This window comes from Rhea americana, unplaced genomic scaffold (genome assembly GCF_003343005.1).
Source record: "Rhea americana isolate MKP2758 unplaced genomic scaffold, rheAme1 scaffold_0, whole genome shotgun sequence".
Lineage (NCBI taxonomy): Eukaryota > Metazoa > Chordata > Aves > Rheiformes > Rheidae > Rhea > Rhea americana.
The window spans coordinates 6,104,849-6,127,856 of record NW_028185037.1 but is presented as its reverse complement, the minus strand read 5'-3'; the positions used below and the strand labels follow the sequence as shown (position 1 = coordinate 6,127,856).

The 23,008-nt window shown below is 38.5% G+C and overlaps 2 protein-coding genes across 2 annotated transcripts in view; both read right to left on the bottom strand.

Annotated features, from left to right (window-relative positions):
* Positions 1-23,008, bottom strand: part of EMC2 (ER membrane protein complex subunit 2) — a 604,202-nt gene that overhangs the window by 403,795 nt on the left and 177,399 nt on the right. The window lies entirely within an intron of this gene.
* On the bottom strand, positions 246-11,861 carry LOC146601989 (carbonic anhydrase 1-like). Its single transcript, XM_085297885.1, is given in 8 exon segments — positions 246-300; positions 5,989-6,149; positions 7,154-7,216; positions 8,101-8,196; positions 10,121-10,239; positions 11,407-11,516; positions 11,518-11,599; positions 11,825-11,861. Coding segments are annotated over 8 exon segments (723 nt in total).

Genomic DNA, 23,008 nt, shown 5'->3' with positions numbered 1-23,008 from the left:
AGGGCACGCGGTGCCGCGGGGCGGCCGGCGCCTCGCCGTCCCCCGGCTCGTTCTGCAGCGCCCTTCTGCGGGGAGCCGTCCGCCTCCCGCAGCCTTAGCGCCGCCGTAGCCCAGAGCTCTCGGGGAAATTAGCCGCCCTGTATCGCACTGACAGGAGCRTGACCGCGCCGGCGCGCTCGTCCTGCAGCGCGCCCGTCTCGGCTCGCCTGACTCCAGCTGTATTATAGTGGACTTTGTGGTACAATTCAGTTTGTTGATTTTACGGTGTTTACGATGTTATCTTTTGCTTGCTTCAGAGGCCTGCAAAAGGGTAATGCGCTAAGGATTAAATGGTCTAAAAATGAAAGTGTTTTACTTGACCTCTGTGCTAACACAGAAAAACTTGAGTAAGGCAAGCAATGAAGCTATAATGCCTTACCTTAACATAGGCAGCCGTATACCATTTATCCTGTGGACTTTTTCAGCAAGTCTTTTTTTTCCTTTTTTTTCTTTTCTTTTTTTTTTCTTTTTTGCTAAGGAATGAAATTAAGAACTTCAAAATAGCTAGAGAATGTGGTTATTTTAACAAATGATTTGTCTAGGAAAATAATTTTAAAAGCTTCAAGRTGTAGTATCACATTCTGACATTTCCTGAATGATCTACTGTGATTGACTTCAGTTTTAAGTGGTTGCTTGCACCAGCCAGCGCTGTTGTTAGCTGCTGCAGCTCCTTCAGTTTCCCGCACCAGGCTGCTGGGCTTTCCGAGCGCTGCGCTCCCAGCATTGCTTCACATGTTGCAGAGGGGATCAGTGATGCAGAGGCTTCCCAGTAGGTGCCATGACAGAAGGAAGACTTCCTATACTAAGTCTTTCTTTTTCTGAAAGATCTACACACCCTACGGTAAAGTCCTAAGCTCTGCCAGGAGCCTTTAACTAGGTCTTCCTCAGGCTGTCTCGTCTGGAAGTGTTATCCAGCGAGTGTGCTCGGCCCCAGGTGAGAGAGAGATGGGAGCAATGATGCTCTCCTCTTACATGAGGATCTCTGTAGGACTGTGATAAACTGAATTTTAACCCGCGTCACCCATCTTGCTAGTGCAACCAACCTGTGGGGTTTTTCTGCTGACAGCAGGGCTGRTGGGGAAACAGCATGGGTAGAGCACTGCTCTGACGCTTGGCTGAGAYCCATCACACGACTAGAAGCTTAGTATCCCACCAGGAGGGCTGTGCTGCCGCCTCTATAGCTGGCATAGCAAATTTGTGCCTGGGAATAAAGAACAGTCCCATGGTTTGACAAGTGTTTATGAGCCTGGCCCTGYACTTAGAGGCCTCACAGAAAGAAGAGACGCTGGCTCCAGTCTTCTGCTGAATGTTCACATTCTTTCTGTAAGGTCTGAGTAGGAGTATAAACCCCCTTCTGARAAACATTTCTAAAAAAGGCAGTTTCAGGGTTTTTAGGACTGAACTAAATACTTCTTGAAGTGTAAAGACTCTGTTTGCTCCACAGTGCATGAAGACACTCCTGTGAAGACTCTCCTGTCATATTCATTTCAGTTGTTTATCAGGTGCTTCTCCTTACTTCATTACAACATACCCTGCTTTCAGAGATTTGGCAGCCATGTGAATTAATAAGTGTAGCAAAACATTGTGTTTTACTTGTCCACTCATAGATCTCCATAACTGTACCTTTTATTTCTGAAAATGAATGTTGCTATTACACTGATCTCTGTATTGCAAAGCAAAATTTCTCCAATGCGATTTTCATGAACTTTATCATCCCATACTGATTTAGGTAGCACTGAGGGAGAGAACTGGATGATAAAAGACTGGAAAAGAAAGATGGAAAAGCAGGATCAGCCACAGTAGGTCAAGAATTTCAGCTTTCAAAAAAATAAGTGTTTTGTTATYTTCCTGTAAAGCTGTGAAACACATCCTGCATGTGGCACCTGACTCTTAAGGAGAAACTGAGAACCCAGCAGAATTCATTGAATGCAAACAGCTTTTCTAACCTGCTCTAGGCAACCAGCTCTATATCATTCATTTACCGCCTACATGCTTATAACAGTGGACTCCTTCCCTCAGCGTGAAGGAAAAATGGAACCAGGAAGCATCTGATAAAGCAAAAATGAGTGTGGAACATTAACTAACACAATTTGATTTTATTTCCCTAACGAAGGAGTCCTAGTTAACGTGCCTGTTAGAGCTGTCCCATCCAGAGATGGGAGGTGTTGCTGGAACCTGACCAGAAGCCTGTTGATCAGAAGCTAAATGTTACGTGTAATTAATCTGAGGTTACATGTGGGAACTTTACTTTAGCAGAATGAAGCAGTTTAATCGTTTTTGGGATAAGAAAAAGCTTAGCAGAAGTTCTGCAGCATGAGTTGTGTAAGTGGCAGCTTGCATGTGTCTGTGTTTCTACATGATTTGGGACTTCGTAATTTACTGCTGGGTTTGGCTATTGGCATAGTAGGCAGATATTAAAATATTTCTATGTATGGATAAGATACTGAGCAGCAGATGAGAAAATGATTCATTCTGGTTAAGGCAGAAAATGATATTCRTAGAATCATAGAATCAGTAAGGTTGGAAGGGACCTCTGGAGATCATCTAGTCCAACTTCCCTGCTCAGCARGGTCACCTAGAGCATGGTAGACAGGGTTGCATCCAGGCGGGCCTTGAATAACTCCAGARAAGGAGACTCTACCACCTCTCTGGGCAACCTGTGCCAGTGCTCYRTCACTCTCACAGGGAAGAAATTCCCCCTCACATTCAGRCGGAACTTCCTGTGGTTCAGTTTCTGCCCATTGCCTCTCGTCCTGTCACATGGGACAACTGAAAAGAGTTTGTTCCCATCCCTTTGACACCCTCCCTTCAGGTACTTGTACACATTGATCAGATCCCCCCTCAGTCTTCTCTTCCCCAGGCTGAAGAGGCCCAGCTCTTGCAGMCSTTYSTCAYRGGGCAGGTGCTCCAGCMCTCTGATCATCTTTGTAGCCCTACGCTGGACTCTCTCCAGTAGCTCCATGTCCCTCTTGTACTGGGGAGCCCAGAACTGGACACAATGTATTCTTAAAATAAAGCTTAAAATATTTATGTTTATCTGTTGAATTTTCTCCAGTATTTGACACTGAGAAATCACTCATTTAAACTATTGCATTAGGTAATTTTCTTTTCCATCTCTTTTTATATATTGCCAGGAAGTATCAGTATATGTCAATACAGGGATAGCTTTATGTTTCAAAATAATATCCGGTTTGTATTTTGTTCTCTTTCTGTACCATAAAGATAAGAGATCTTTTCTTAAGTGGTAGTCATAGTCTAGAATACTATGAGCTTGCCTTTCCTTGATCATACATCAAGGACATTTCCTTTGCCTTGCACTTTCCTAGACTTGCAATTTTCCTGCTGATCATAATCCCATCCGTTTGATTTTTGCTSTTGTTCCTACCTGATGTTTTCATTGGCATTTTGTTAAAGTAATTTATCAGAGCACTWGCACAAGAAAAAATGGAGTAAAGTCATTTATGTTGAGGATGGACTTGAGGTGAGTGGGCAGCTGTAGCTGCCTGCTTCCTATTACCCTTGTGCCCACATGCAGCGATCTCCAGCTGGTGGAATCCATAGCTCTATAGCTCAGGCCCATGTTCAATCTGAGAGACTGCACACTATAGTTCAGGAAACTAGTTAGCTCTGCAAAGAGACTCTGAATGAAATAACTTTTCTTTATAAGCCTGCTGTTTTGCCTGACAGATTTGTTCCCATTTCTCAAATGTGTGCCTATTCTGAACTCTTTGTGAAGTTTACTTAAGTTATTTTCCACAGCAAGGAAAACATCTCCTCTGGAAGCAATCCAGTGGATATAACTGTGTCTCTGTTCTCATTTTTCCCAAAAGCACTGTTAGATTTGTTTTTAGAGAACTGAGATGAAATGAAAATGATTATTTCCCTATTCATGGCAGTTAAAGTGCTGAAAGAGTTGTTGCACTGAGATAGGGACAAGTAGGGTGGTTGCAGCATTGCTCCTTAAGAAGGTGTTTTTTCTGGAGGAACAGAAGGTGATCAGGAATAGTCAGCATGGATTCAGCAAGGGGAAATCCTCCGTAGACAATCTGATAGCCYTCTGTGATGGACTAACTGGCTGGGTGGATGAGGAGAGAGCAGTAGTTGCTGTCTACCTTGACTTCAGGAAGGCTTTTGGTGCTGTCTCTCGTAACAGCCTCACAGGCAAGCTCAGCAAGCACAGGCTAGATGAGTGGACGGTGAGATGGATTGAGAACTGGCTGAAGGCGGAGGTCAGAGGGTTGTGCTCGGTGGCGTGGAGTCTAGTTGGAGGCCTTTAGCTAGCAGTGTCCCAGAGGGGTCTGTACTGGGTCCATCTTGTTTAACTTCTTCATCAGTGACCTGGATGAGGGGACAGAGTGCCTCCTCAGCAAGTTTGCTGACGATACCAAGCTGAGAGGAGTGGCTGACACACCAGAGGGCTGTGCTGCCATTCAGAGAGACCTGGACAGGCTGGAGAGCTGGGCGAAGAGGAACCTCCTGAGGTTCAACAAGGGCAAGTGGAGGATCCTGTAACTAGGGAGGAATAATCYCATGCAGCAGTACAGGTTGGGGGCTGACCTTCTGGAGAGCAGCTCTGCAGAGAAGGACCTGGGAGTCCTGGTGGACAACAAGTTGATCACGAGCCAGCGATGTGCCCTGGTAGCCAAGAAGGCCAATGGCACAATGTAAAATGCAGCAATGACATAGAAGCAAAACAGGTATAGGATAATTTAATCAGAGTGAGTAATTAATTATTAATATCTTATCATCTGATGCCATTGTCACTAGATTATGGTGCAATTCTCAAGAAATTGCAGTCACAGACCAAGGCCTTATTGCTCTGGTCACTGGATTCACACACTGGCTGACTGAAGAGTAAAGCAGATCAAGGGATGTGTCCTACTGAATGCAGCTGACATGTAGTATAGATGGTATTTTGCATTTAAAACATTTGCATTTAAAGCAATACTGCTTTGGAATATGTTGGGAAGAAGCATTTWAAATTTAAAATTTAAATTTATATTTAAATTTAAATTTAAATATATTTACTGCACCACTTTTGCTGTATAGTCAAAGGCATACAAACATTAAAAAGAAACAAGGTAGCAACATATGCTGTAATTTTGCAACAGATAATAATTATCAATGTAAATTAATGAAGGTACTTCATCATTTTAGTTAAATACCATTGAAGTTACATAATGAGGTTGCCTGAAAACCTAATTTCTGTTCTAATGCAYGATGTCATTTGTTGTAAAATCTGACCTTATCTTCCTTAGACCTTTGCCCCTGTGGGTTGTTGAATAATTCAGTTGTCACTACTGGAGCCATTTGCAAAGTTAAGTGCTGCTCTCCTTGGAAAAAAAATCTGGAATTATAAGTGTGTGACTTAAATGTACAATGAGACTCAGGTGTTTTAATTTGCATGGATGTATGTTAGTGCACATATCTGGTTCTTTATTAGATGATGCAGGTGAAATAGAACAATAAAACAGAACAGACCTAGCACTGAATGGAGAACTGTGCTCTGGCCATTTGACCTTTGTGGCATGCCTCAAACCCCCCTGCTCAGGCAGGTGTTTGGTTGAGATCTGATGGGAATATGCATTTCTCTGGGGAAGTCATGCAGGAATTAGGATAGGAAGAATTCAGCTTTCTGCCTGGCTCCTGCTCTGGGAGCCACAGCACTGCAAGGAAATTAAAATAAGCAAACAGCCTTTACCTCAGTGGTGGAAACAAGTCCACAAATCTGGTCTTCTTATCTCAATTCCCACAAGACTTTGTAAGATCTTAGTAGCCTAAGCGGGCTGAGGTAGAATCATAARTATTTATTAAGAGCAATAATGTGGTGTAAAGGTAATATTAATTTTATAGTAAAAATGAGATTAATAATATAAAATGATAATACGCTATAAAATGATACCACCACTGAAGCTAAAACACAAGAGAGGTTTTTGTTGTTTGCAATACCATATCTGCTCTGAGCTGATAGTAATGGGCTCCTCGAGGATAATCCAGTTAACACTCTCRTGGAGGGGAGGATGAGTCAGAGAGCCATTGTAGGTCCAGTAATCCAAGGATTTAGCCAACAGGCTTGTAGGATCAAAGTTAGAAAATGGAGCATGCTTACCCTGTGAAAGATACATAGAGTTAATGAGGCCCATCCATGAAAAAGATACGATTTACATAAAATTGGGACTACAAGGAAGTCTAAATCAAAATATAGAGGGGGTCACTTCAAAACACTAGCATTGTCTCACAGCAGCAGAGGTGATTTGCTGGCATTGCTGGCAAATTTGACACTGAGATAGATCTAGGCTGACATCAACAAAAATAGGCAGCATATCTTAAAAAAAAAAAAAAAAGCCTAACCAACCAACCAAACAAAAATCCCCTGAAACAGCTATTGGATACCAAAGAGTTTTTGTCAGCACTGACTAAGGGTTTTTTTTTTGTGAGATACTGAACTCTATGCCGCTGAGAAAGTGAAACACTTCAGCAGACAATTAATTTAAATTTGCCTGCTGAGGCTAATTTTATATAAAAATATAAACGTATTCACATATATTTATAACATTTGGACGTTCTGTGTCAAAGCCCACATTCCTCCTATAGAAGATGCAGTACTGTATTTTTAACATGCCTATGAAAATGCAGGTCCTATCTCAGCTTATTATGTGTGAGACTTAGTGGGAAAAGCCAAAGGTTTAGTTTACACAAGCGCTTAAGAAAGGCGCAGTTCTGGTGTCACTCATTTCCTCTCCCTCCTCCACCAAGCAAAACTCCAGTTCAGTTATTGCTAGGGTGTGCRGATGATAGACACCAGGGATAATTTTAAATAGACAGACAGATGGATGGAAGCATAGGATTAGCTAGGAATCAGGAAATAAGAACTCTTAATCTTTCACCAAGAGCCCACAGCCATCTCCAGGGTAGAGACCCAAGAATACATGGTATCTCATCGGCTCCTATAGGCTCATGTTCAGGAAGATGCTTTCAGCCTTATGTCTCAACAGCCTCCTGCAGCTGAACCCCTGAGTTATTCTGAAGCCTTCAAAAAGGCAGATGAGAGACTGAGTAGATTTTAATTTAATGACTCTGTATATTACCATGACGAGGCTGTGATGATGTTTACCTTAGTCTTCACTGAATCCAAGGCCTTCAAAACATCCTTCAGGTTTTCATTGCCTGAACCAAGCTGTAAATATAAAAAATATTTTAAAAATCCTAAATATGTAACAATAGTTTTATTCTAAAGGAACAYCTTCCACCTAAAAATATGAATATGCTTTACAAATGCTGATTAGTTTTGCAAACCCACTGTGAAGGAGATAATATTTAGAACTTTGAGGAAATAACAAGATTTTTGCTGGAAGTAAAGTTTTCTGTTTGGCAAACTAATTCTACCAGTAGTGGGAATAGTTAAGAGGTATACTATTGCTTTGTTCTGCAGTGGTAGTGTTTATCCTTGAAATGCACTTTTCTTTGGAAGCATTCAGAGAGGTAGCTTTGCTGGTATCTTTTTTTATAATGTGAATTATGAACAGTTATATTTTAGTACTATGTTATATTATAATATTGTGATATCGCATTTCCATATATATTCATAAGGAATTATTTTTGCTGCCTCAGTGGTTTTGGAAGATCAAATATGTCACATACATAGCTTCAAAGTGTCTTGGAATTATGATTTAAAAATTTATTTTCTGGTAATAATTGCACAGGTGACTGAAATTGTCTTTCAGTGAAAGTTCACATCATTGTAAATGGAGGGAAAGGCAAACACAAAATACGTGAGCACTAACTGTCACAAAGGTGGATGAAAGAGCACAGGCTCACTAGTAACCATGTCATTTAAGCACAGATCTTCTTGAAGGTTGTATGGGTGAAATGGGAGTCTGGGCAAAACACCTATGTAGAAGTGTGGGCAAAGTTGGCAACAGGGGCTAAATCAGGATGAGAGACAGTCTTCTCCACCAATTTAGTACAAAGATGATTTTTTTCTAAATCTCAGTACTGAGTGCAACTTTGATTAAGATAGGGAGGGGAGACACATGTGTTTTCAGGATGTCATTAACTGACCTTCAGGAAAACAGTGACAACTGCCAAACCATCTGGCTTGTTGAAAGSCTCCGCTCTGCTAGAATATTTGTCTGAGTTCCAGTGAATGAGATGAAGCTAAAAAGCAATTAACAGRATAAATTCTGCTGGTTCTATTGCAAGGAAATGTTGCAATTAAGGTAAAACACATTAGAAACTGCACTCTGCGGATCTGACCCTGAAAGCATGAGCATGTTCACGAGCGCCTGTTGGCTTCTGGCATTCTGCCGAATTGCTCTGACTGTGTCAGAGCAATATCCAGGCGTTATCTCACAGTAGGTAGAACTGAATATATTCCTGAAAGCAGTTTAGGGGTAAGTATACAGAGATGTGGAAAAATCACTTACAAGGGGCATAGATTTTTCTAATTCCACCTCTAACAGTCTCCTGTGCATGTCTTTATTTCCATGTCTTTACAAATGTAATAGATTAAATAGCATTTCAAGGAGTGTAACTCCTTTGTCACACAGGRTGCACTATTTATTCACAGTAGTTCAATTTACTGCAATAGACTGCTGGTATGGCACAAACATCATAGCTGCGGATGATATATATTCAATACAGACCTTTCAGCAACTTTGCAGTTTTGACAGTATTTCTCTTAAAAGTATTTCAAGAAACTTTTGTTCAGTTTAGTGTGTTGCTTATTATATCTTGAGTTATTTTTTCAAGTGTGAAATACAAATTCCCAAAACTTACAGAAGCTGATGGCATAATAACGTATTTTAATGTTTTCTCATCCATGAACACCGGAGCAGACTTAGCAATTCCTTCGCAACTATGTAACTCCGTGGTATTAGTSTAGTCCAGGATTATTTCTATAATGTTTCAGCATCATGGTCAAAAAAATTATCAAAGCTTCCTAAAATACAAGCAAGAGGTTCTAAAACTAGAGACAGAACATGGAATTCATTATATAATGGAAATAAATTTAAAACTGTGGTTCCACCTTTGTGAATCCTCAGGTACATTTTAAAGCTGTCTTTTCAATGTAACATCTTTATTGTTTTAAAGTATTCTAAACTACTGATTCAAAGAAAGCTAATAAACACCTTTAATCACGTGCTGCTTAAACTCAGCTTAAGTGCACTATCTTTTTATGGCAGGAAGCAATTCTAAAGGAACACCCCTTTCATAGCTTGGCTGTATCAAATGAGATAGCTCCAGCACTCTCAACAGTGGAAAATTTCCTATTATGAACACACTTTTGGCCCTGTGCTCCTAATGCCTGAATTAAAAATCAATATTYTAATTATCTCATTAGATTTGCATTTAGTAATGTTCTTAAAATCTAAATTGCTGTCAAAGATAACATTACATGGATTGAGCATGGGTTGTTTATTGACATATTGTTAACTAATGGCATGATACTAAGACATTAGGAAACAAATGAAAAGTAGTTTACAGGTGTTTATTTCCTATAAAATGGAGCTTATTTCATTATTTGAAGATAGTTAATGTGCTTGGCAGCAGYTAGAACTCTTGTTAAGTACCTGTTTCTACTGCTTTCTCTTCATTATTTTCTTCTGGTTTTCCTTCTTATTTGCTGCTCTTGAAAAGCCAAAGAATAGCACCTCACAGTAATCACCTCGCTCATACTGGCGAGGAGTTGGGCAGCTCCAGCTACAATGACAGCAGGGAACTGAGTGCTCGGACTCTTTGAAAAGCAGCTAATTGAGTCTAAAACTTAATGTGCCTTTATATGTGACCTTTTTACCAATAGGAAGATAGCAGGTGCAATTCACTTCTGTATGTGCACCTATCAGCCCTAGTTCATTATTTAAACATGGATTTAGATCATCAAAATTTATCCTATTCAGTACTGACCATAGATCCTAACTTGCTTTTGTGTAGTCAGCTTTGCATGTGCAGAGATGGTRCTGTTTTACAAAATAAAATAATTATCAGAGCAGTTTACACATGCAATTTTGTTTCTTCTGGGGATGAGGTATGTGACTGGATTTTGAAAAAGTGCCTTTGATATCTCTTTCATTGACTCTGCCTCYGAGGCATATTGCTGCCCATCCACAGTGGACTCCGAGCCTTGTTCATCTGTTTGCCCCCAGTGGAAGTGAAACTGGCACAATTTGTAATTTCCAGCGAGGGGTCCACCAGCCAGCACTGCAAACACACRGAGCAAATTAAAAACATTAATCAGTAAACTCTTCCTGAAAACCATGGGTCATAGATTTCAAAGATTTCATAACATGTAAGCACTTTTCTCAAAAGTGGAAGTTAACATATTTATCTAACAGACTGTTTTTAGCCATAGAAAAAGAAAAAAGTTTGYGCAGTTAAGCCAAAGTTATTAAGGTTTCAATTCTAAATATGTGTATATGAGTGCTTTGGTACAGTAAATCTGCACGTCTCCCAGACACAGTTCCAAAATTCAGATCAAATACATGTAACTAGAGCAGCTACTCCAGGGTGAAAACAGAAGTAGAAAAACAGTAGTTTTCCAGAAAGAGTAATTAGATTTTAATAATTACAGATGAAAAGTCCTGCCTCATGGAGTTCATCTTCCCATTAAAACTTGTCTCATTTGTGACAGTAGCAGTCCCTTTCTACACAGCGGTAATAGTTATGGGTACTTGACATTTTCTGAATTTAACTTATAAAAGTTACAGGTATACCTGGATGTTACTGATGTGTTGTTTTTAGGTTATTACCACTGCTCCTATGATTAAAAGCACATGAATGTGTATTCATTCCCACTGTGGTGACAGGGACCTGCGTTTGTGCATGATGCTTAGCAATACATGCCTGGAGCTCTTTTAGGATGGTATTATCAATAGCATTTGCACAACAGCACATATCAATCCCTTTCTTTGTTGTCAAGATAATAAGATTCTCTGAGGAAAATAACGTAGTCCAGAGTGATTCCATAAGGAGTTACACACATCAGTAACTTTGATATATGTATAAATCTCCCAGCCCGTGTTGGTTAAATGAACAAACACTCAAACTCTATCATGTTTAGAAGCTCTCCTCCTACTGTCCAACCCTAAAATCAGTGATTATCCTGGAGGTTTTCTACTAGGAAAAAACAATCCTTTTGACATTAGCACAGGAACACTTTCCAAGAAATCATACATTTAAAGGACATAATTTGGATCTTCTGTGACACTTAAAGGGTACTGGCAGCTGATATTAACTTACAAAATCAGAAAACATACTCTGAGCTGTATAAATACTCCTGAAAAGCCGCTAGTCTTGTTTTCAATACAAAGTAAGGAAAAAAGACTGAAAAAAATGTTTCCAGTTCCTCTCTCCAGACTGCCTTTTTACTAAMCTGATCCTTATCCTCAAAATTCACATGGAAAGAATGTCCAATGTTGACAATCTCTTTGCATGTGGAAGGCTTCCAGGTGATCTGGAGATGCCCCAGAGAGGCATCTTTTTACGTCCTTGGTTTTAGTATCTATAGGAGATTGATGGTCTCCATTGGCAATAGGGTATAGCTTGTGCCAGTGGTCAGGTTCTAGGCAAAAAMCAAAACAAAACAAAACAAACAAACAAAAAATCTAGTTTAAATTCTCTATCAATGCTGAATTTGTGCCACTCCCTTGAAACCAATCATATTCGTAACGGTTAATATATTTGATAGGTACCCAATATCATTTTAAAGAATTTTTATAATGGAAAGGAAAGAAGTATTCCATATATTTTTTTAAAAAAATGATTTGCTGTTAAAGAAAGTCTTTACCATTGTTGCCTTGATAACTCCAGTTCAAATTTGCCATTTTTTTTTTCTGCTTGAAAGATATTGTCTTCTTTAAAAAGAAGGTACTGGTGCTGATAAAATCTGTTGTAAAGACAAGACCTGTGCTTTGATTTTATTCTGAATTTCTGGCTTAACGCCTGGGCTTTTATACAATTTTTTTTCAATGATAAAGACAGCAATACTTTCTAATCAACCTTTATTGATTTCATATGATTTCAGAATGACATAAGAAACTGTAATAAGAGAAAGGATTGTAACAAGGAAATAGTGGATTACAGTTTATTTACTTTTTGGTTCAGTACATATATTAAGATAGATATGATAAGAGTTAGATGCCAAATTAAAAGATACATCATTCTAATCGTTCAAATGTTGGCCAATGGCTTCTTAACTCAACCTTCTAAAGCCAAAGGATGATTCTGGTATAAAAGTGCACATACATGGAAATCAGTGGATGCTCAGCCTTTTTGAAAATCCATGTCAATGACTAATCCATGTGTGGATTTAGGGCCCTATACTTTAGGCATTCACTAAAAGAAATCAATCTCAGTGTTTTTCAGTGATGGAAAGCAAATAGTAATGTCAAGATCTGATAAAATGATTGCTATAATTACTAAATATCACTTTAATTATTAGCAATGCTTTCATTAATAAAAGAGGAGATCCAGAACCTACCTGCTTCAGCTGTTTGGGGAATTATTTTAAGCCATTTTTGTAGTGATAGGAATCTTCAAGGTCATCTCCTTTAGAATTGATACTTACYGAAGTGCAAAATTGAGGTACAGCACTCAAAGTGTCTTCCTGAAGCAGGGCCCATCATGTTCTTTGAGAAGATTTACACACAATCACTTCTCTCTTCAGTAATAAGATATCATGTCTTGACCCTCTTTGTTGTAAAGCTAAGTTCTACCAATACATATGGGATTTTGGTTTGACTGTTATTTTTAGGCCCATATGCTTTACAAGTCCTGCTGCATAGTTAAATGGTTCTACTACTAACTCTGTTTGTAACCATTTGAATTGAGCACATCAGTGAGTAATTATTTCTATATAAAATAAGGTTTATTACAGACTATGAGAGCATTGCCTTGTCATCCTGAGTTGCAAAAAAGGGATCTGTTGACATTTTCTGTTTTTCCTACAGACTGTTCTCGGTAATAGGAAACTACTGATATCTGGTTTGGCAGATGTCTGCAGCTGACGACAGGAATTTCAGATACTATTGTGCAAGTAATGTTATAACCTGTAGAACTTGTGGCACTGATATGTAGGAATATAATAACTTTTAGATTCTTCTCAGCTGTAGGTGGATAGCAATTTTTTGTTAATTTTTTTTATTCAGAAATTATGAATTACCAGAATGTAAAGATTCAGAGGAAAATTTCCTCCACAAACTGAGGAAGATACAGCTTCATTTGCTTAGTCTCTGGCCATTTTTCTAACCTGACTACTAAGATGATTATCAGTCTTTTGCTATACAGTGAAATGTCTGCTTAATGTGAAGAATGCATTACTGCCCCTAGGCAACCTTGCTCTACGAGCTACATGAAAAACAACACTACCAAAACTGGCAGAGCACCTGAAAGCAAGGTGGTGGCAAGGGTTTAGCTTCCAGTTCCCTAGCAGAGAGTGTGAAGAGCTCAGCAGCTGGGTCACGTCAAGGCCCTTGGCACCTCAGCATTTCCAGCGAGGGGTGGGGGACTGCTGCAATCTTGGCTGATGTTGTCCAGYATGACCCTGAAAAATTATTGTTGCTTCATATCCTCTTTGGTGTTGAAAGAGATTCAGGACTTGGCAGCCTTTCTCCTAGCGAAGGACAAGTTTTGGGTTCTGAGTCCCAAAGTTGTGGTATTAGTGGCATGAAAGTGTCCCAGCTTCCTGCCTGCCCCCTGCACCTGCAAGGCAGTCAGGGATGGCTGAGCCTGGTAAGTCAGGGCATAGGTGTTCAAGGCTCAATAGTTTTTCATTTTGAGAATCAGGACTCTTTTCAGCAAATTTGAGGTGAGTGGGCAGCTATTAGCAACATTTGTAAACTATTTAAAGAACTGTTTTAAAACAGAATGCATTTCTTGCAGAATGGAAATCCTGAGTTTTGACTCAGCTCTCATGTCAACCATTGCTATTCCTTGAGAATAATGTAGGATTCATTTCTGCTAGAGCTATAGCACCAAATGCAGGAAATATCTTTACTGCAGTTAGTAAGAAGAGTCAGACAACCCTGAATTCCTTGCCCAAGTAATCAGTAGGCAGTGGTGGTCAATGAGAGTTAGTTATGAAGATAAAATCAAAGACCTTCTGTTTAAGTGCTAYTTGCTAGACCATGGAAAAACATGAGTTACCTATTAGATAGGACTCATACAAAGAGTTCTTAAATTGTGTTTATGGGTTGAGTTAAACAGGTGATGTAATCCAGCATGATATGGGGACAGAATCACAGCAAATCACAGAATGGGTAAGGTTGGAAGGGACCTCTGGAGATCATCWAGTCCAACCCCCCTGCTCAGCAGGGTCACCTAGAGCATGGTAGGCAGGGTTGCATCCAGGCGGGCYTTGAASATCTCCAGAGAAGGAGACTCYACCACCTCTCTGGGCAACMTGTGCCAGTGCTCTGTCACTCTCACAGGGAAGAAATTCCTCCTTACATCCAGGCGGAACGTCCTGTGTTTCAGGTTTTGCCCGTTGCCCCTTGTCCTTTCACATGGGACAACTGAAAAGAGTTTAGCCCCATCCCCTTGACACTCTCCCTTCAGATACTTGTAGACATTTCAGCCTTCTCTTCCCCAGGCTGAAGAGGGGCAGGTGCTYCAGCCCTCTGGTCATCTTTGTAGCCTTACGCTGGACTCTCTCCAGTAGCTCCATGTCTCTCTCATACTGGGGAGCCCAGAACTGGACACAGTACTCGACAATATAATATTAAGAAATGCAGTGCCAAAGAAAGACTGGGGAGAGAGCATTCTGAATTTTCTAACAAAGAAAGAAATTAAGTGTTAAGAATAATAGCCAAAGGAATTATAAATCTTGCCCTATTAGATGGATGCAATAGGAATTTAATGTGGAAAAACTGCCACAGTATCTTTTGCTTGGTCAGATAATCAATGACAATTTTCTGACTATGAAAAATATTCTTTCTCTGCGAGGTGAGCATGGCACAGATTCAGTAAAATGATCGCTTGGAACAGGAGCCAGATTTCACAGTTATGACCTTTTTAGTGTCTCATCAGACAGTCTCTAAAGTAATTCTAGATCTCCAATTCAAATGCTGCAGTCCATGTGTGACTGACAGGACAACTGGTTTCCTTCTTGAAACCCAACACAACTGGCTTATGATTCCTCCCTTTGCACCTTTTTATACCCCCTAAGTGCACTTCAGTTTTTAACTTTGACTCTGTGAATGTTGCTAAATTAATTCATTATTAATATTGCTTAATTCAAGTCTAAGCTGCTTGTTCTTACAATTTCAAATTAAAAACTGCCAAGAAAAATGTATTTTTTTTGCTGCATGAATGTAGATGAAAGGGTTAATGTTAGGAAGGAGCACTTTTTAAGAGCTCTTGAACCAGAGTGCAAAGGAAATATTTCTGTGAATARACTCTTATGACTTGTTGATTCCTGAAGTAACAGTCTGGATCAGCCCTTATCCAGGTGAGGAAGAAATTGTGTTTGACTTTAAACCAAGTCACAGGAACTAAGTTGATGCAGCTTAGGAAGGGTGGCTGACATCTCGTTATTGCTCGCTGCGCAGCATTTGCACTTAGGGCAACTTCTGTCAGTTTTCTCTTCCACCTGACAAAAACCACTAAATGCTTTTTACAAAAATATAATGGTAGGAGCCCAATGAATGTTATTCTGAAATTAAAAGCTTTTACAAAGTGCACTAGTGATTGCAGTAAAATATCTACAAATGTAAATTAAAATAATATGATTTAAATCCTTTTATAATTATTTTTGTGGTTTTTGTGCATTACTCTAGACTACTTGTGGTCCAGACTTTGTCACATTATACTAATGCATTAGAACTAGGAAAATAAACTGCTAAGGCAGCAACCACAGAAAACATTTCAGAAGCACAGGGAGTAAAAGGTTTGTGGATCATGGATAATAATAAGCTTCTTTAAAAAAAAAAGTTTATATTCCATCAGTCCTTGATTATTGCCTCCACATTTTAGGCTATCCACACTCTGCAGGGAAAGTGTTAGCACCTTTCCAGGAAACTAGGATTAAAGAAATGTGATATCCTTGGCTAAACCTTCACCATATAAATAGAAGTGGATCCTTGGCTTTCCAGACCAGTGTGGACAAYGTTTTTATGTCTAAAGCATTATTTCTGCAAAACAGTACAGGTGCGTTTAACTTTATGCATAGTATAACACCAATTCACCTTATTTGGGCAGATGAAATTAAAGATGAATGTTTCTATAGGAATGAATGAAAAACAGTCTTATTTAAAGGACACTGTCCAGAAAAGCAGAAAATAATTCTGAAAAAGTATTAAACCAAAAGAACAAGTAAAGGAAACTTTGCATTTCTGAAGTGTCAAACACTACATATCTTGATAGTGACTTTTTTTGTAAATAATAAAAGTTTCAAAAATTCTTCATTAGCTTCTGTAGTGCTCATTTTTAGTTTGTTTTTGCAGGGTCAATATATCATTGTTATTAGATTAAACTAAATAGAAGGTATTAGATAATCTTCCCCTATTGATATTGTAGATACGCTAGTGATAGGAATGTTACAAGGTGGGGAAAGTTTGGGCATTAAATACGAGGACAAGGAGGTTCCCAAGCTGTGAGGCATTGCTGGATCTGAGAAAGATCAGGCCCAGTGCACAATACTGGGTATTCTCAACTTTCACTGACACTTCAGGCTTAAATTTAGTGATAATTCAAGCTCCTGAATACATATCAGGATAAGGACTCAGACATAGGAATGAAGACAGAGAGATCTCCTTAAAAATAAAAATAAGCCGCAAACTAAATACTAGCCTGTGGCATGAAGGTGGGAAACAGCAGGTCACAGAGGGTTGTGTCGTATTACCTTATACGTACTTCTCACTCCGGGGTTTGGGAAGAGGAGAGATGCTGCCCAGTTTGCTTATTTGTAGCTGGTTGGTGCATTCAGGATCAAATCCAGCCTCCCTTCGTGTGCAGGAAAGTGCCGCCTTTACAGAAGAACTTTACTTGGTATGAGCTACAGCCCTAGGTTCTTGACACTAAGGGAGTACTTAATTACAAGTGATGAAAGACAATATATCTCTTTATTTTTACTTGCAGACAGACCTGCAAAATATAAAACTGTCAGTACTGTAACTGCCTGTCCTAGTTACGAGAACAGCCAAAGTCTGAAGCCAAGAAAACATGTTTTCCCCAAATAATGACGTATCCCCCCCTTTTATTTGTTTCTAGATGTTCARTGAGCCTATTCAGTCCCTATTTTCTAGTAATAAAACATTTCAAGTGTCATTAAGCATGTCATATTCACGGAATCTGTTGAATTTGACCTAATATATTTCAATACAAAAACAGACCTGAAGGGAAAAAAAAAAAAAAAMCACCCAAAAAGCAACCTCATATGGTAGGCACGATATGGTAATAAGTATGTGTTATATGCCTTTGCACTTACACTGGTGCAGCATTAAGCAATTGGTATTAGAAATAATGGAGCAATTCTGTGCTTTTTCTCCTTTTTAATTCTATCCCATAGTGTGAAAGAATTATGTACAGCTGCAACAGAGTGAATCTGGCTTCTATCTGTAACAAATGACGACAAATTTTACTTTCTCTGTATTAAGGGTTTTTAAGCCTTTGTTTTCCAGGCCTTTATACATTGACCAGCAAAGAAATAGAAAATCTATGCCTGCTGAAAGCAGGCTTGCTTTTAGTTGGCTTTCTTTTCAAAAAGAATTTATAGACCCCAAGATTTGGGGCCAGAAGATGAAAATCACAATTCTGTGCTATGCAACTGCTGAATGATATCTGCATGATAGATGTTCAGGATTTGGGCCCTTCAGCAGGAGCTGCCGAGCAGTTGTAATACAGCTTTGCCTCGTGCTACTGCCATTGTTTGTGAACAAATTGAGCTCTKTTTGTGGAGACATTTGTCCAAAGTGACCAGTATTTTTTATTTCAAATGTATTCAATTTTAGGAGTTCAATAAAAAGAGAAAATAAATAATTACTTCGGTGACCTATGATAACACTTATGTTCTAGAAATCAAATTAGGCATAGCTAAAGCCCACGGTTTTGTGTATTTATCCCCATTGACTGTGGAAGAGATAAGGAAACACAAATCCCTTCCTTCAGATGTATTGCTGTATTACTGGCTTTGGATATTTTAATCAAAGCTTCACTTGTAATAGATGGAAAACTTAGTTTTGGCCAGGATGAGGCATAGTCACACAGCTTCCTGCTTTGAAGGTTTTCGGCAGTGAACTGTGCCCTCTGCTGCTTGCTTGAACAGAAGGAAGAAAGAAATTAAGCCTGTGCTCCTTCGACCTGAAACATGGGTGAAATGGGACAATTCAGTGACATTTCTAACATAACTACAAAGTAAACTTTTTGCCTTACAGTAATTTTTGATGCTAGGAATTTTGTTAAATTGTTACAGAAAGTTTAAATTTTATTGTAAGCTGTATTGGTTGGTTGTGAGTATTTTTTGTTTCTAGTCTCCCAAGAGACTGAGCTATACCTCATATAATGAAAAACAGGAGGGGTAGCATTTTTAGAGGTTTTTTCTTTCATCAGTGACAAAGCATGAAAACTCATTATTTCTTCGGAAAGCGTAAGTTTAAAAAAAAAAAAAAAAAAAAAAAGCTAACTCTCTCTTCCATCAAAACACCAGTGAAAAAACAAATGATATATTGCTTTTGAAAGCTTCATTTTATGATTGTTGGACCTTTTTCATCAAATCCTGCTTAGACCTTGATTCAAGGCTATATTTGGCTTGGAAATGTTTTCTGGATGGCTATTCTGTCTTTAATTTGCCATATCTTTTAATTTTACTATTCTCATTGGTGGYGTGCACAAAAAATAGTTTCTGTGAACCTGTTAGGGCTGCAATGATTCTATTGTAATTTCTTGAATTTACAGAAAGAGTTATAAATAATAAAGTCATATGAAGGGAATATAATTTCAGTGTTGCAAGACTTTTGTTTTGTGAAAGTATTTCTCTTATGGGAGTACTGAAATACAGGTAAAGTATGTAGATTTTATTGCAAATGTATAAAGTAAATATGTACATATGCAAATAAACATATTTATGTATCACAGATGTAGTTTCATTAACATTCATTCTAAAGATATAATGGTTCTAGCCGTGTAGTCTATTTGACTGCTCTACATTAAATCTCACAGACTTAGTACAAACTGTAAATGTGTCCACCTCTGATGGCATGTCTGCAACACGGATGGTGCAAAGGCTGATTTGTCAGTACTTTTGCCTTTCCACTAGGGCTTGTTTAAAATCTGAAACCTGTGACTGAACAATTGTAATCTAAAAATCACATTTGTTAAAAAAGAGAAATAACTTCAGAAATGCCACAGAAATCATGAGTACACCATAACAACCACTAGATCAATGTTGCCACTTACAGACACCCTATTTGTGTATCCATATTAAAAACAACACAAAACAAAACAATCCACCTTATCCTGCTTATAGTTCTTACAGAGGTGGAAATAACAGGCATCCTAATTGGGAATCCYATTGTGTAAACCAGAAATACAGAAATGTGTTGAATGGTCAGGATTTAATGCAAATTATATAGAAACAGAGCAAGGTATTTGCAGCAGCCACATATATTGAGTAAAAGTACAAGAGTACTTCACTGTTGGCACTTCCCCTGGGATGTAACAGAGTCCATGATGCTAAACAGGGCTGAGGCATTTGGTGTTTTTAATAACTGAAGTGTTACAGTTGATAGATACCTATTCTATTCTTAAATGAATAGCAGCTTCCCCAAATTTCTGACAGAAGCCTGAAAATGTCAAAAATAAGACCTGCTTACCCTGTTTCCTCCAGTATTTTAAAATCTGTAGCAGGTTAGAGAAACCACATATTGCATTTCCCTGTCATCATGAAATCACGCTGAGTACTATCAAGCTATGCTATTCCTCTCACAGATGCAAAACGAAAACCAAAAACCTCCCCCACCTCTGATGTCCTTCCTGGCAAAGGATCAGAGAGAATTGTGCAAATCTCAGGTCAACAGAGCAGACTGTGGGTCCCAGTTTAAAAAAAGAAAAGTTTTCCAGCCCTTTTCTGTGCAGAGATGGCCTTAAAAACCTGAAATGATGTAAACAGACTGAGACGGAGGAAAGGAGCSGGGGGCTGAGCTCAGCTCAACAACAGACAGGCACAACACACGAGTGTTCCTGAAGGGAGAGAAGTGCATGCTTGTAGAGCCACACGTTCACACTCTTACTTTTTTGGAAAAGTTAAGTAAGAAGCAACCCTGAGGACAACCCCCCCCCCATCCCTGAACCATTTCCTGAACCATGTCTCTGAACCCCCTGCCCCAAACCGTTTCCTGTGCTGCTGCCTGCTGACAGAACAGGGATGTGGGTGGCYACCTCCTTCCTCTTGGAGTCTAAGAGGATGCTATGGAGAAGCATCTTGAAGCTTCATTCCTCTATTTAACTTCCCTACCCCAAGGAATTTATTTCCTTTTTTTTCCAGGTCTGTTTTCTCAGTAAAAAAMCAAAACAGTGGGACACTCATTTGCCAGGCCTAGCCAATAAGCAGCAATTTGCCAAAAAAGTCTCCCATCTATTTCACTTCAGCTCTGAACAAAATCCATACGTGATGGGATAACTAGTCAAAAATATGAATTATTAGTTCTGTGAAGAATCCAAATTCTGTACATTTCTTTACAGTTTTCCATAATTTCATATTTCCCAATAGTAGTGTCTTAAAATGTTTGTCCTTATTTATATTGACTGTTACCTTGTGCTTCTTTTGTGAAAGATTGAAGTCACTTAAATTAGCCAATAAATGTKTCTAATACTCTCTGACAGCTTCCTGAGGTGCCAAGGAAACAGTTGTAAATAAGAGATATTTGGGTTCTGTGATTTAGATCCCGACCAGAAAATTTTGAAGAGCCTTGGAGGGATGCCTGGATGCCAATGGGAAAATGAAGGAACTGAAGAAGTGTTAGGGATGTAGAAAAAAATCTGAGAGGTGCAAAATAAAAAGGGACCAGACTGGTACTGAAGACATACTGTAAGATGGGAGGGAAATGTATGTGGTGGACAAGTGTTCTGGCCTGTGGCTCCCTCCTTTGCCTTGAGTATCTCTAATGCAGATTCAGATAACTTGGATATCTTGGATATCATCAAACCACAGTTTGATGTTAGCAATTTATGTTTCAGCAATAAAGCAAAAAACTTTATTCTTTGATACTATTACAGTTGATGGAGATGCTAATTTTAACTGAAGATGGGCTCTCCTTTTTTTTTTTTTTTTTAATTTTTTTATTTCTGCAATTGTATACAGCAGCCACAAAATTTCTGGTCTCTATTTTCCTTACCAGATGTGGTACTCTGAAAGTTTTCTTGATTGTCCAGTCTGAAATTGTTGTTGTCTTTGCATTAGAACCAGTTGTCCTTCTAGAGATGTTAACCTCATCTAACATGAGACTTTGGACTTCAGAAATACTATTTTCCCTTACTGTTTCAATATTATTTTTTTGAATATCAGCATATGATCTACCTGGACGGTTCCTGTGCATTAACACTGCACATTTCTTTTTATGTGGCCAACCACACAAGACATATATTTTTTCTATCCAGAGTTTTTTTCTACTGATACCACTTGTTCTTCTACTTCTTTCCAAAATTTGTATCGATAAGTGAAATGAAACAGAATAAGTTTTGCATGCATGTGTGAGCTCAATATGCCAAGTTAAATTAACAATATGCCATTTTCATATAAGTTCTGAAGCATATCTGAAATATTTTTGGGGAAGCTGTAGCTACTTGTGCAGGAGGTTGCACTAGATGACTCCCTGAAGTCCTTTCCAACCTGCAGRGTCCCTTCCAATTTGAATTTTTCTATGATCTCAGAATTGAAGTTTTGTCCGAAGTGTTATAAAATATTTTCCTGCAAAAAATATTGGATCACTAGGTGAGAATTATATTAAGTTTCAAGAAAATGATAATTTTTTTGTTTTTCTTTTGTGATCAGGCATCGGAATTAAAAAGGTGTTGTATAGAGAATGCACACAGAGTTAAAGAATAAGGAGGATAAGTCAGAGATTTTGACATCATCTATGGATATGGAATATTGCTGAGCAATGATCCTTATATTTCATAACATTTGGATTAAGAAAAACAAATTACAATGGATTAAGATAAACAAATTGTGTGGATAAATGGCTGTTCTCTGAATTTGTATCTATGGTGAAATCAATCATGTGAATAAAGTAAACAGCAAACAGTCCAGAATGTATAACTTTGCTTAAGATAAGCTAATAGAATTGAGAGTTCAGAGAGGTATGTTTGTAGGAAAAACAGGGTATCCAGCAGGTGACTGTGTGGGATGTTGCAAGACAGAGATGATCTCAACTATTACAAGAGACTACTTCTAAATGAAATGGATTATAAAAGCTATAATTAGCTAATGCTTCCTAAAAGCCTAACTAAACTGTTGGGTTTTTTCCATTCCAAAGTGCAATACCATAGTAAGATCAAGTGTCATGTAGTAAGTGCAGACAGGGAAACAAATCTTACAAACACAGTCTCATCTGCCATTATCTTAGGACAGTCTTTTAAGTTTACTACAATGAATACTTTTCCTTTAATGAAGCTCTGATTTCTAAAGGACTGTTTTCCTATTATATTGGAATATACTTGAAATTGAAATTACATCACAATTAATTGTCATTAATTTGTATTAATTTGATTTACATGTCTATAGATGACACTTCTAAAATCTGTAACCTGTACTGTAAATTATTAAGAAAATAGTTGTATTGCTGAAGAAAACAGAATCCCTTTCCTCTCAAAAGAAAATATACTCTTTTCAGAAATGTTCTCATTACTATTTAACTGATTATTTAAAAATATTTGTAGTAACAATATAATAATCTGATGGAGGATGATGATGTCCCTTCTGCGTAGATCACATTCTCTGTTCCCAAAAGTTTTCAGAGGACACAGCTATGCAACTATT